The sequence below is a fragment of the Sciurus vulgaris genome, assembly GCF_902686455.1.
Source record: "Sciurus vulgaris genome assembly, chromosome: 11".
NCBI classification, from domain to species: domain Eukaryota; kingdom Metazoa; phylum Chordata; class Mammalia; order Rodentia; family Sciuridae; genus Sciurus; species Sciurus vulgaris.
The window spans coordinates 69,774,578-69,788,177 of NC_136472.1; the positions used below are offsets into that span (position 1 = coordinate 69,774,578).

The following is a 13,600-nucleotide window of genomic DNA, read 5'->3' on the forward strand; positions in this document are numbered from 1 at the left end:
TTTCTAGAGGTTAAAGACAACTCTTTATACAGTTGTGCCATTGATAGTGAGGTAGGTGTAAAATATTCCTTCAGTGTTGTTTTAATTTGCATTTTTGGGTTAATAGTGACAATGGACACCTTCTAAATGGATTTTTATGTGTAATAGCCCTTATGAAATTGGTTCATGTCTTTAACTATTTAGTTTATTTAATTCATGATTTTTTTCACCCAAAGTTTGCTTCCTCCCAACCAGTAGTGCCATTGCATGAATATGAATATTTTGAAGAGCTCATCCCCCAAATAGAGGGCTGAGTTCTCTGCTCTAAATGTGTTGTATCCTTAGACTGATATTATTTCCCCCTTTCTTTTTTTGAAAAGCTTTGACAGATCCAAACGCTTCTGCTGCCCAGCAGGCTGTTCTCCAACAGCATCTCAATAGTTTAACTTACTCACCTTTTGGAGACTCCCCTCTCTTCCGGAATCCTATGTCAGACCCTAAGAAGAAAGAAGAGGTAATTTTTTTTTTTTTTTTTTTTTTTTCTTTTTTTGGAGGAGACTAAAAAGAAGGAATTTTTTCAACAGAGGTGCCATAGATACAGGCATTTCTTAGTAAAGTATGCGCAGTGATAGAACTCTGCATTTCGATGTTTAACATTCATAGAGATGCATGTTGGTACCAAGGTGGGTTCTGGTATTTAGCCATTTTGGGTCTGAAGTGAGAAATCCTAGCATAAACTCTTGTCATTGATAGATCCTACCTAGTCCCTGTCTTGTGTCTTAGCTGTGGAAGAGCTCTGGTCCAGAAGGAAATCCAGAGTCTCCAAGAATAGCCTTCCTGCAGGCCCTAACCAGATTCCTCAAAGTCATATCCTATCGAGTGTACAAACCATCTGGCCTTTCATCCTAGAAGATTTGTGGTTCCAGGTCACACACAATCTGGGGCACATCCTAAGTATGACTTCCTGCTAGGACAGTTTTATGGCTGTGGGTCTCTGTTCTGCCCAGAAGTAGCAGCAAAGCTTTGTCCAGTGCTTCAGTGGTATCCACTGCCTGCCCAGCTCCACCAGCGTCCCATGCTTTGAATTCTAACTGTGCTAGCTCCAGGACACAGCTGGCTCCTCACTGGAGCTGTGCAGTATCACACGGCTTTGACCCAGCCAGTGCCCTCGCCCTTCCTGAACTAGATAAGGGGGAACAAGGTACAGTCCATCTCTAAAACAGTGCTAAGCCCTTCTCCTTTAACTTTCTGATCAGCCCTGCCCTAACACTGTCCCACTGTGGTGACTTAGGCAAGCTGTAAAAGGGTATAGATGAAGATGCAAGATGTGGTGGAGAAGGTTATCGTCCTGTAGATAAAAACAGAGAGGTGCATAAAATGATCACATTTAACAGCTCTCATCCACTGTAGGTGCTTCCTCCTTTTGTGGGCTACACAGCAACCTTCAGGTGCTATCTAACTTTAAGCACGTAAGCCGCAGTAGGGGATCTTGAATGGGGGAGTTGTCAAACAGGTCTTTGGACTCACTTAGAGCCCAAGTGAACCTAATCAGGACCCAGAGTATGCAATGAAAAACCCAAAGAGTGACAGGTCCATCAGTTGGGTCTGAGCATAGTCAGGAGAGGTATATTAAGGATGTTTCTGTAAAATATTTTCTCAGAGAAAGAAACTAAATGTGCAGAATACTTGGCTACATAGGTTAAGATTAATCAAGTCTAGGTGTAATTTAATTTAACAGTAGTAGGGATTAAACCCAGGGCTTCACACGTTAGGCAAGCACTTTACCACTGTTTCTGCCCTTTTAGATTTTCTTTCTTTTTTAAATTAAAAATATTTTTATTTTATGACAGGATCTATCTAAGTTACTCAGGCTGTCCTTGAAATTGCAGTCCTGCCCGGGCCTCACGAGTACCTGGAATTATAGGCACACACCACTGTGCCCAGCTGTAACTAATTTTTTTTAAATACTTTTTAGCTCTTTATTCATTTATTTATGTGGTGCTGAGAATTGAACCCAATGCCTCACACATGCTAGGCAAATGCTCTATCACTGAGCCACTATAACTAATTCTTTAAAGACACAATTTTTTGTGTGCTTTTTCCTAGGTCAGGAATAATTGCTTTTTCTATATCTGGAAGGCAGCATGACAAAAAATGGAATAATCAGTTAACTGAAGGGCAGGGTTGAGGTGTGTTTTTAGTTTTTGGGTTTTGTTTTTGTTTTGGGGCCGGAGGGGGTACTAGAGATTTAACCCAGGAGCAATTTACCACTGATCTAGATGTCCAGCCCTTTATATTTTTATTTTGAGACAGGTCTCACTATGTTGCTTAGGGCCTCACTAAGTGCTGAGGCTGGCCTTAACTTGTGATCTTCTGTCTCAGCTTCCTGAGCTACTGGGATTACAGGCATGCAGTATAGCACCTGACTAGGGTTTAGGGTTTTTTTTTTTTGCGGTACTGGGAATTGAACCCAGGGTCTTGTGCTTGCAAGGCAAGCACTCTACCAACTGAGCTATATCCCCAGCCCGGGTTTAGGGTTTTTAATAGTCCTAAAACCTGGCAAATATTATTCTCATTTATAGTTAAGCAAACTAAGGCTCATACAGGCTGACTTTCTAAAATCAGAGTGCTCTTAAGTGGCAAAACAAAGTCTTACTTCCTGATTTCTATATAGCATTGTCTTAATCTCTTATGCATCTGGCAACTAACCCTTCTTTTTTGTTTGGTTTCGTTATTGTGATCCACTGAATCAAACCCAGGGGACTCATGCAAGTACTCAGCCACTGACCTATATACCCAGCCTGAAATGATTTTTAATCACTGTGGGGTGATGTTAATTTTTGGCATGTTTGGTATTTGTTTTCAAATATCTCACTTCAATCTGTGAGATTTTGAGAATGTCATTTTTCCTATCTGAATCTTTATGTTTGGCTTTGAGGATTAAATGAAATTATGCATAAAATTATGACTCATAAAAAGTTACCCAATATAGATGTTATTTAGTCATTTATGCAGCATGATGCCTAAATACATACTAGGCACTCTGTTCAGGGCTGGGGTTGTAGCTCAGTGGTTGAGCATTTGCCTAGTGATTTCACACGTGAGGCACTGGGTTTGATCCTCAGCACCACTTAAAAATAAATAAATAAAGATATTATGTCCACCTACATTTAAAAAATATTTTCTTAAAAAAATAAAACAAAACTTACACTCTTAAGTCCTTGTTATACTGTGAGGAAGATCAGACCTGTAAGTATTTAAATGTATTCTAACAATACAGTATATGCAGTGATAGAGTCCACAGCTGATGAATGGGTAAACATAATGTTATATATACAGTGGAACATCATTCAAATATAGGAACAAATGATATGTGGATAACTGTTGAAATCACACTCAGTAAGAGGAGCCAGACAACAGACCATGTAATTTCATTTATAGTAGCATGACCCACCCAAACAGGCAAGTCCACAGAAAAAGAAGGCAGATTCGTGGTTGACAAGGGGAGGAATTGGAAGGTACGCAGTTTCTTTTTGAAATAATGGAAATGTGTTCTGGATTTATATAATGATGATTGCACATCCTTACATGTATAGTAAAAACCACTGGATTATATGTATCAAAATGGTAAATTTTATTTCATGAGAATTTTATCTTAAAAACTTAAAACTATGATAAAGGGAAGAGCATAGATATTTGGGTAAATTTGGTGAGACATTTTTAGAGGTAAAATTTAACCTTTTTGATGAGTACTGTAGAAATTGATAAATATATAGATCAAGATAGTCCAAGTACAGGCACCGAATTGTAGATGATTTGGGAAGGTTCATGACAACTGATGTGTAAATAGTCTTCACTGGAAGGACAAGAATAAAATGTGACAAGCTTAATGTGCTGGACATTGTTAAAGTTAGGTAATTTCATAAGGTGTTTAGAAAAATAAACATAGAATATCCTGATGGTGCCACAGAAACATTAGAAGAGGCACCATCTAAACTAGCCAGAAATCTTAATTTCCTTACTAATCAGGGAATATAGCTATTTTTATTCCCAATGCTTTATGTTTAACTCCGGGTAGTTATTAATATTTACTAAGAGATGGATAAATGTAAACTGATATCTATTCTTATTTATAGAGTGGATTGTATAGAAATTCATGGCTGGATCTCAGTTTTTCTTGAACCATGAATTTAAATTAAAAAGTAATTGTGGTAGAGTGCTTGCCTAGCATGTGTGAGGCACTGGGTTTGATTCTCAGCACCACATATAAATAAATAAAATAAAGGTCTATCGACATCTACAATAATATTAAAAAAAAAAAGTAATTGTGAGCCCTACTGTAGCAGGTTAAAGGTGACAATGAAACAGCTGAACAAATAAAAGTAAAATAAAAATTTATACTTAATTAGTATTACATTTAACTTTTCATTGAACTGAAAGAAAAAAGCGATATTGGACCTTGGAAAATATTTTAAACTCAAGTGGTTTGATAACCTTTCTAGGTATGTGGGGAGAAAAAAAAAGTTTCTTTTGTTCCTCTGCCCTCCCTTAGAAGCATCATTTGAGCTAAAAATGAATATTGTCTTTTAAAAAAAAAAGTAATTGTGCTACAGCCAGAGATATGAAAAGTTATGCTCCATTTGTGTATAATGAGTCAAAATGCATTCTGCTCTCATGTATAACTAATTAGAACAAATTTTTTAAAAAGTAATTGTGGGAGCTTAAGGATATAGCACAGTGGTAGAACAGTTACCTAGTATGCATAAAGTCCTGGGTTCAATTGCTGGCACCATCCCCCCAAAAAATATTATGGATTGGATTTTTTGGTATCATGATTTTTTAAAATGAACATAAGAAATATTGTCATCCTTGTTATATACAGCAAAACTGTTAGAAGCTAAATTCTCTTTCATAGTATGAGGTACATGGACAGGGCATATTAATAATATGTCATATTAATCCATTTTAATTGTAAAGTACTTGCAAGTCCAGTAGCTCAATGGCATTCGTTATTTATTTAGTAGGGATTGAACCCAGAGGTTCACTGAACTACATCCCTAGCCCTTTTAGTTTTTGAGACAGTTTCGCTAAGTTGCTTAGGGCCTTGCTCATTTGCTTGCTTTTGAACTTGCAGTTCTCCTGCCTCAGGTGTGTGCCACCATACACAACTTCTCCAGTAGCATTTTTAAAAAATGTCAGACAAGATTAGTCAAAATGGGTGCTAGGAGCTCAATAAAAAGTCAATTACAAAGAAAATTAGTTCCAATCATATTCATACATACATTTACAGTGTTTGGTGTTAACATTTTTGTTTCAAGGGAATTGAGACTTGAAGAGGTATATAGCAGGTATTGTAGAACTTAGTTTGAACTGTCTTCAGATTTTTAAAGCCAGTGCCATACTTTTGAATTAAACTAGAATTTTCCTTTGATACTTTTCTTTTGTTTTTCAGAGATTGAAACCAACAAATCCAGCAGCCCAGAAGGCTCTTACTACACCTACTCATTATAAACTGACACCCCGACCTGCTACTAGAGTCCGTCCAAAGGCTTTACAAACAACAGGCACAGCCAAATCCCATCTCTTTGATGGGCTGGATGATGATGAACCATCCCTAGCCAATGGAGCATTCATGCCCAAGTGAGTTTATTTTTTGTTAACATAAATATAAAATATCAATACAAACAATATAAAATAAGATTATTTAAATTACTACAAACATAATACAGTTTATTTTGTTTGCCATTATAATTGTTTTACTTTATTATTGTTAATCTCTTACTGTACCTAATTGTTATTTATTTATTTTTATTGTACACCAATGGGGTACAACTTACCATTTTTATGGTTGTACACAATGTAGATTCACACCATTCATGTAATCATATATATACATAGGGTAATACTGTCAGTCTCATTCTATCTTTCCTTCCCCCACCCCATTTTCCTCTGTATCATCCAAAGTTCCTTCATTCTTCTCCACCCCACCCACCCTGTTATGTATCCTCATCCACTTAGCAGAGAAAACATTTGCTCTTTGATTTTTTTGTGCTTGGCCTATTTCACTTAGCATGATATTCTTCAGCTTAATCCACTTACCAGCAAGTGCATAATTTTATTCTTTGTGACCGAGTAATATTCCTTTATTTACGTATACCACAGTTTCTTTTTCCACTCATCAGTTGAAGGGCATCTTGGTTGGTTCCACAATCTAGCTATTGTGAATTGAGCGGCTGTGAACATTGATGTGGCTGTATCACTGTAGTATGCTGATTTTAAGTCTTTTGGGTATAAACCGAGGAGTGGGATAGCTGAGTCAAATGGTGTGTCCATTCCAAGTTTTCTGAGGAATCTCCATATTGCTTTCCAGAGTGGCTGCACCAGTTTACAACTCCACCAGCAATGTATGAGTGTACCTTTTCCCCGACATCTGTGCCAACACTTATTATTGCTTGTGTTCTTGTCATTCTAATTGGAGTTAGATGAAATCTTAGGGTGGTTTTAATTTGCATTTCCCTAATTACTAGGGATGATGAGCACTTTTTCATTTATTTGTTGATCACCTGAATATCTTTTTCTGTGAAGTGTCTGCCCATTTCCTTAGCCCATTTATTGATTGGATTCTTTGTATTTTAGGTGTAAAGTTTTTTAAGTTCTTTAAAATTTTTGGAAATTAGTGCTATGTCTGAAGTGTGTTAGGAAAAGATTTTTTTCTCACTCTGTAGGCCCTTTTTTCACATTATTGGTTGTTTCCTTTTCTGAGAAAAAGCTTTTTAGTTTGAATCTGTCCCATTTATTGATTCTTGCTTTTTATGTCTTATGCTATGGGAGTCTTTTTAAGGAAGTCTGTCCTAAGCCAACATGATGGAGATTCGGGCCTACTTTTTCTCCTATTTGGTGAAGGGTCTCAGGACTAATTCCTAGATCCTTGATCCATTTTGAATTGCGTTTTGTACAGAGTGAGAGATAGGGGTTTAATTTCATTTTACTGCATATGGATTTCCAGTTTTGCCAGCACCATTTGTTGAAGAGGCTATCTTTTCTCCATTTTAAGTTTTTTGGCACCTTTGTCTAGTATGAGATAACTACTTATGTGAGTATGTCTCTCTGTCTTTTATCCTATACCATTGGTATACCTATTTTGGTGCCATTACCATGCCATTTTTGTTACTGTTGCTCTGTAATAGAGTTCAGGGTTTGGTATGATACCTCCTGCATCACTCTTCCTATCCAGGATTGCTTTGGCTATTCTGGGTCTTTTGTTCTTCCAGGTGAATTTCATGTTTGCTTTCTCTATTTCTATGAGAAATGTCATTGGAATTTTAATTGGAATTATGTTAAATCTGTATAGCGTCTTTGGAAGTATGACCATTTTGACAGTATTAATTCTGCCTATCCAAGAACACAGGGGATCTTTCTATCTTCTAAGGTCTTCTATATAATACAGTTCACTTTTTTTTAAAAAAATCACAGGATACAAATGATTCAGTCACTTAGGGGTAACCATAGTTGATGTAAAAATGTTTTTATGAATATGCTTCTGGTTTTACAAATCCATGTTTTAATTTTGGTGTTTGTTTTTTTTCTTCAGAAATTAGTACTCTTTTTCTTTTTCTCTTTATAAACAAAATGGCCAGGGGACTAAGACTAAGACTGTAGCTCAGTGGTGGAGTACTTGACTACCATGCAGTAGACCCTGAGTTCTTTCGCCCACCTCTGTAAAACCAGCAAACAAAAAAGAGACCAATTAAGAATCTATTTATCCTTTTCTTTCTTTCCTTAATTCCCAGGAATTGAGAATTATATACAGATAAATAGAACCAACAATACAAGAGGGAAAAAAAATTCAGGAAAGTATGTAAGAGAGTTATTAATAAACTTTTCTCCATGTATAAAATAATAATCTAGGGTATCATTTAGCTGAAGAAAATAATACACCAAGCCATTGACAGCATTTAACATTGGAAGAGGGAATATCAGGGAATTTCTTTTCTGGATTATTTTTCTAGATAAGTAGCAGACACAAACAGGCTTTTTAAAAAGAACATGTACTTTAATCAGAAAAAAAAAAGGCAGATTTTTTTGTCTTGGTAATCTTTGGACAACAAGTGAGAATTCATTACTTATAAGTCTTAAGGATTAGGGTGGAAGGACATACATTTATACTTTTTTTTTTTTTTTTAAAACCAGGGATTGAACCTAGGGCTGCTTTACCACTAAGCTACATCCTCAGCCCTTTTTTTTTTTTTATTTTTTTAAATTTATTTTTATTGTAGACAAATGGGATACATGTTGTTTCTCTGTACATGGAGTAAAGGCATACCATTTGTGTAATCATACATTTACATAGGGTAATGTTGTTTGATTCATTCTGTTATTCTTTCCTTTTTATTTTTTGAGACAGGATCACACTATGTTGCTAAGGGCAGCCTTGAACTTTCAGTCCTTATGCCTCAGCTTCCTAAGTTGCTAGAATTAACAGGCATGTGCCACCACACCTGGCAAAACTGCATTCTATTTACTCTTAATACTACACGTCCTCCTTGGTCCACTTCTGTGGATTTGCTGTCAGCAATTTTATTGTATCAAATACATTTCATACGGTTGATCTGCTCCTTTTTCCTTAATTTTCTCCCTCTCTGATCATGCCCTCTGGGTCTCCTTTGCTAATTTCTGTTCTTCCCAACCACATTCCCATGACCCAGTTCTTGAACTCATTTTATCTGTGCTCACTTTCAGAGTGCTTTTACTTTGTCTGTCTTTAAATATCATTATTGTCTTATGGTTCCCAAATTTTTATCTCTAGGTGAAACATAGTTCTCCAGATGTATCCATTCATGCATTCATTTATTCATTTATTTAGGTAGCAGGATTGCCTAACCCTTTTTATTTTTTATTTTGAGATGTTCTAAGTTACCTAGGGTCTTGCTAATTTGTTGAGGCTGACTTCGGACTTGGGATCGTCCTGCCTTAGTCTGCCTAGTCATTGGAATTGCAGGAATGTGCCATCACACCCAGCATCTCCAGATTCTTATATTCATCCCTATTCTACATCTCCATTTAGATGTCAAATAGACCTTTATTTCAAAATTAACATGTCCACTACTGAACACCTTAAATTTCACCTCCAGTTCCCTTCCACCCAGAGCCCTCTCTGTCTCAAGTAATTGCATCTCTCTCATTTTAGTCAGAAACTTTGGAGTGGTCCTCAACTTTTTCTCACATACCTTATCCATTAACAAATCCTCTTTATTTTACCTTCAGTAAATACTCAATATTTGATCAGTTCTCATCACATTAGCAGTTATTACCCTGATCTAAGGCACTGCCATTTCTTTTCAGAATTACTGTGATATCCTCCTAACAGATGTTTCTGCTTGTACCCTTACTCGTTTGCATTCAGGACTAAACATAGATACCACAGTGATGCTTTTGAAGCCCAAGTTATTTTGTGTCACTCTGCTGTACACAATCCTGAGGTAATTCACGTTATTCAGAATGAGAATCCTTACAATGGCATATAAGTCCTTACAAGAACTAGCCTTCCATTATCTACCTGTCTCTTACTCTCTACTAATCTCTGTTGCTTATTCCATTTTAATCTTACTGCCTCCTTGCAATAAGATCCTTACTTTAAAAAAAAGAACAGAATCCTGAAAGAGTAAGATTAAAAAGAAAAATCACTCTTATTTTAAAAAGAACAGGATAGGCATGCAGTTGCCCCGGTTCTCTTCACACACTTTTCCCCAGATATCCATATAGCTAATCCTCTCACTCTTAACTCACATGTCAGCTCAATGAAGGCTTCACTGACTACCCTATTTAAAATTATACCTATCCGGGCTGGGGATATAGCTCAGTTGGTAGAGTGTTTGCCTCTCAAGCACAAGGCCCTGGGTTCAAATCCCCAGCACTACAAAAAAAAAAAAAAAATTATACCTATCCTTTTTTGGTCCTGTGCATTGAGTGTGGACATACTTTTATTTTATATTTGTTTTTTTTTGTTCATTTTCTCCCTCTAGAACATAAACTACATAGGCAGGGAACTGTCGGCCCGCCCCTCTCCCCCTCCGCCCCCTAATTCAGTGTGCCTAGAAGAATTCCTACAATATAGTAAGTGACCAATAAATGGTAAACATATGAATGTGGCTTTTAGGAGGTATAAAAAGGAAATGAAAAATAATAGAAAATGTGCCAGTTTTCTTGTAACCACTCATGGGAGGTAGGGGAGGGGCTTGGAAATAGTGATCTTTTAAAACAGGGTGCTATGGCATGTGCCTATAAACCTACCTACTTGGAAGACTGAGGCAAGGAGGATCATTTGAGCCCAGGAGTTCTGGGCCATAACAAAATCCTGTTTTTAAAAAAGAAAAAGAATCATGGTCATCCAGCCCAAGGAATAAGAGTGTGGAGATTAGAAAGATCTTTCCAGTTTCTGCTGTCAGCTTTCTAGAATTTAATACTGTAGTCCTCCCTTATCCATGATTTACTTTTTTATGGTTTTAATTTTCCAGTCAAGTATGTTCCAAGTGTACTAAGTGGAAATTTCCAGAAATAAATAACTTATAAATTTTTAAGTTGCTGTTCTGAGTAGTATGAAGATACATAAGCCTAAAGAAGTATTTATAAGAAGGCTTTAAAAAAATGACATAATTTATATAAAAGTTATAAGACCATTTAGCTTTGGGTTTTTGTCTTTTTTTTTTTTTTTTTAATATTTTTTGTGGGGTACCAGGGTCAACCACATCCCCAGACCTTTTTATTAGTAGTAGTATTTTTTTTTCTTTTTGAGACAATATCTCACTAAGTTGTTTATGGTCTTTCTAATTCACTGAGGCTGACCTTGAATTTGCAGTCATCCTGCCTCAGCCTCCTGAGCCACTGGAATTACAGGCATGCACCACCAATCCTAGCTACAGTTTTTTTTTTTGAGTTACTTTTGGCAAGTTATATTTTTCAAGTGATTATTTTACCTAATTAAAATGTCAACTTTATTGGCATCAGTTGTCTTAAAAATAACCTTATATTTTCATGTTGGTATAATCTGTAGAGGTGTCCTAGATTGATTATTTTGTGCCTTCTCTTTTTTTCAGTTTGATCAGGAATCTACCAATGTAATTGGTCTTTTCAAAGAACTAGCTTCTAGCATTATTGATGTTCTCTATTCTGTGATTGTTTTGTTTCATTAATTTGTATTATATTTTCTTCATTAATATTTTTATTTTGTCTTAGTTCCTTCTCCATCCCCCCCTTTTGTATTTGTCCTTCTTCTGAATGGATATTTAGGTTTTTGACTTTCAGTTTTACTTCTTTCCAGAATAATATAGTCCCTCTTTCTCAATGGGGATTCAGTTTCATGACCTCCAGTAGAAATCTGAAACTGAAGACACCTATACAGAACTGTATCTTTACTGTGTTTTTCTGATACATATATACCTATGATAAAATTTAATTTATAAATTAGACACAGTAAGAGATTAAGAACTAATAATATAGAATAATTGTAACAATATGCCATAATGAAAATTAACATGTGGGTTTGGGGTTATAGCTCAGTGGTAAAACGCTTGTCTGGTGAGGTACTGAATTCGGTCCTCAGCACCACATAAATGTTCTTTTAAAAAGATATACATACATATATACATATATATGTATGTGTATACATAGACACACACACACACTTTTTTTTTTTTTTCTTTTGTTTTTTTGCAGTGCTGGGAATTGAACCCAGGGCCTTGTGCTTACAAGGCAAGCACTCTACCAACTGAGCTATCTCCCCAGCCCCCTGAAAAAGATATTTTTTAAAAGTTAACTTTTTGTTATTAAATTACAACTTGCTTTAATGACTTGATGTAATGTTAGTTTTAAGTGTTCCACTTGTACATGCTTGAGAAAAATGTATACTCTGTAGTTTTTGGGTAGAATGAGCTTAAGTTAGGCTATAGGAATCATTTAGGACTTCTATGTACATACTTACTTTTTTGCTAGTTTCCATGGCTTCACATTATCATAGGAAAATATGAACACATCTACAATCTTCTTAAACTTATCCATTTTAATATTTAACAGACTTTACATGTGTTCCTGTATCTTCTATTTTACTTCTTGTTCTTAAATTTTTTTATGTGAGAAACCCTATATGAAACTTACCCCCTTTTCTTTTTTATTTCCCTTAGATTATGTGATGTTCTTCTATTTATTGAAGTCTTTTTGAATTTCTAGGCCCCCCCCGCCACCTTTTTTTTTTAAAATTAAAGTGTTATACGTAATATTTCAGTTCAATTTGACGAAATAATACATGAAATGAATTTGATTTCAGTCCCCATCCCTGCCTTACCTTGCTCTCCTCCTTTCCCCATTCTCTCTTCTTCTTTTACTCCTATATTTATTTTTGATTGGCATTTTATACATATGCACATAGGTGAATTTTTTTTAATATTTTGTTGTAGTTGTAGGTGGACACAATACCTTTATTTTATTTTTACGTGGTGCTGAGGCTCAAACCCAGGGCCTCATGCATGCTAAGCAAGTGCTCTACCACTGAGCCACAACCCCAACCCTCCTTTTGACGTTTCTTCTACTGTGTTGTCTGTGGATTCTATTTTTGGAACATCTCAATTTATTTGAGGCACTTGTTCCCTTGTTTTTTCATGTGTTTTATGTGTCTTCTCATCCTGCAGAATGGAGCTGAGGCAGTAGATTCTATCCTGCTGTCTTTTAGTGTCCTTGAAGGCTTCTAGTACCTCATCTTTAAGGGGGAGACCGGTACTAACAGCACCCAATGCAAACAGTATACTGGGTTTACCCTTTCAAATTATGAACAATGAGGGGAACAGAAGTAGTTTTAGATGTGATGTTTGTGAGGGAGAGGGAGAGAAGATAGAGGTAAAAATTTAAAGTAAGAGTGAGAGAGGAATTAATAGAGGTTGGCTGTTGTTGGTATGAGAGAAGTGAGAAAGAGAATCCAGGGAGACAGGTGAGAGAAAAAATTATGCATAGATTTAAAAAAAAATAAAATAAAAATAAAAATTTAAGAATACACAAAAAAACCATCACATACTATTCAGACATCCCATTCTTCAGTAAATTGATGCATGAAAAAATTTAGATTTAAAAATGGTAGAGGCATGAGAGAGAGAGAGCGGGCAAAGAAAGGAAAAAAAAAAAAAAGCAGGAATGTCTCAGTGGAAAATTAATTATTGTTTCCGTTCACTTTCAGAATTTTTCTCAGCTTCCCTTTTCCACCAATAGTTGGGGTTGTCTGAAACTTGATGTTAGCTTCAATCCAGTGTGTGGCAGATGTAATAGCAAGATGCCTTCACACCCTCTTCCAGTCTTCCCACCCTTTGTAGCTGGCCCCTTCTGTCCCTGCACACTTCAGGACTAACTGAGCTGGAGAGAGCCCAGTTTTCTCCAGTTTCTTCAACCTCTGCTCCCAACAGGCAGCTGCCCCTAGTCTCTGACTTTCCACAGGCTTGTCCACACAGACCCAGCTGCTCCAAGGCCCTATCCTGGTGCAGTCCCAAGATCTCACTGCCCTTTCAGCTTGCAGAGAGACCACCAGGGATGTGCTCACACAAAGGAGTGACCCTGCAAAGAGACAGCCACATGGCGGCCACTA

At 36.4% G+C, this 13,600-nt stretch overlaps 1 protein-coding gene across 8 annotated transcripts in view; it reads left to right on the forward strand.

Annotated features, from left to right (window-relative positions):
* NUP98 (nucleoporin 98 and 96 precursor) overlaps nucleotides 1-13,600 on the forward strand; it is a gene marked incomplete at its 3' end in the record, with an annotated part of 131,561 nt that overhangs the window by 68,331 nt on the left and 49,630 nt on the right. For all 8 annotated transcript variants that reach the window (XM_079104680.1, XM_079104681.1, XM_079104678.1 and 5 more), the window contains 2 exons: nucleotides 360-493; nucleotides 5,432-5,619. In XM_079104680.1, coding sequence (XP_078960806.1) covers nucleotides 360-493; nucleotides 5,432-5,619 — 322 coding nt within the window. The remainder of the gene's footprint in view (nucleotides 1-359; nucleotides 494-5,431; nucleotides 5,620-13,600) is intronic.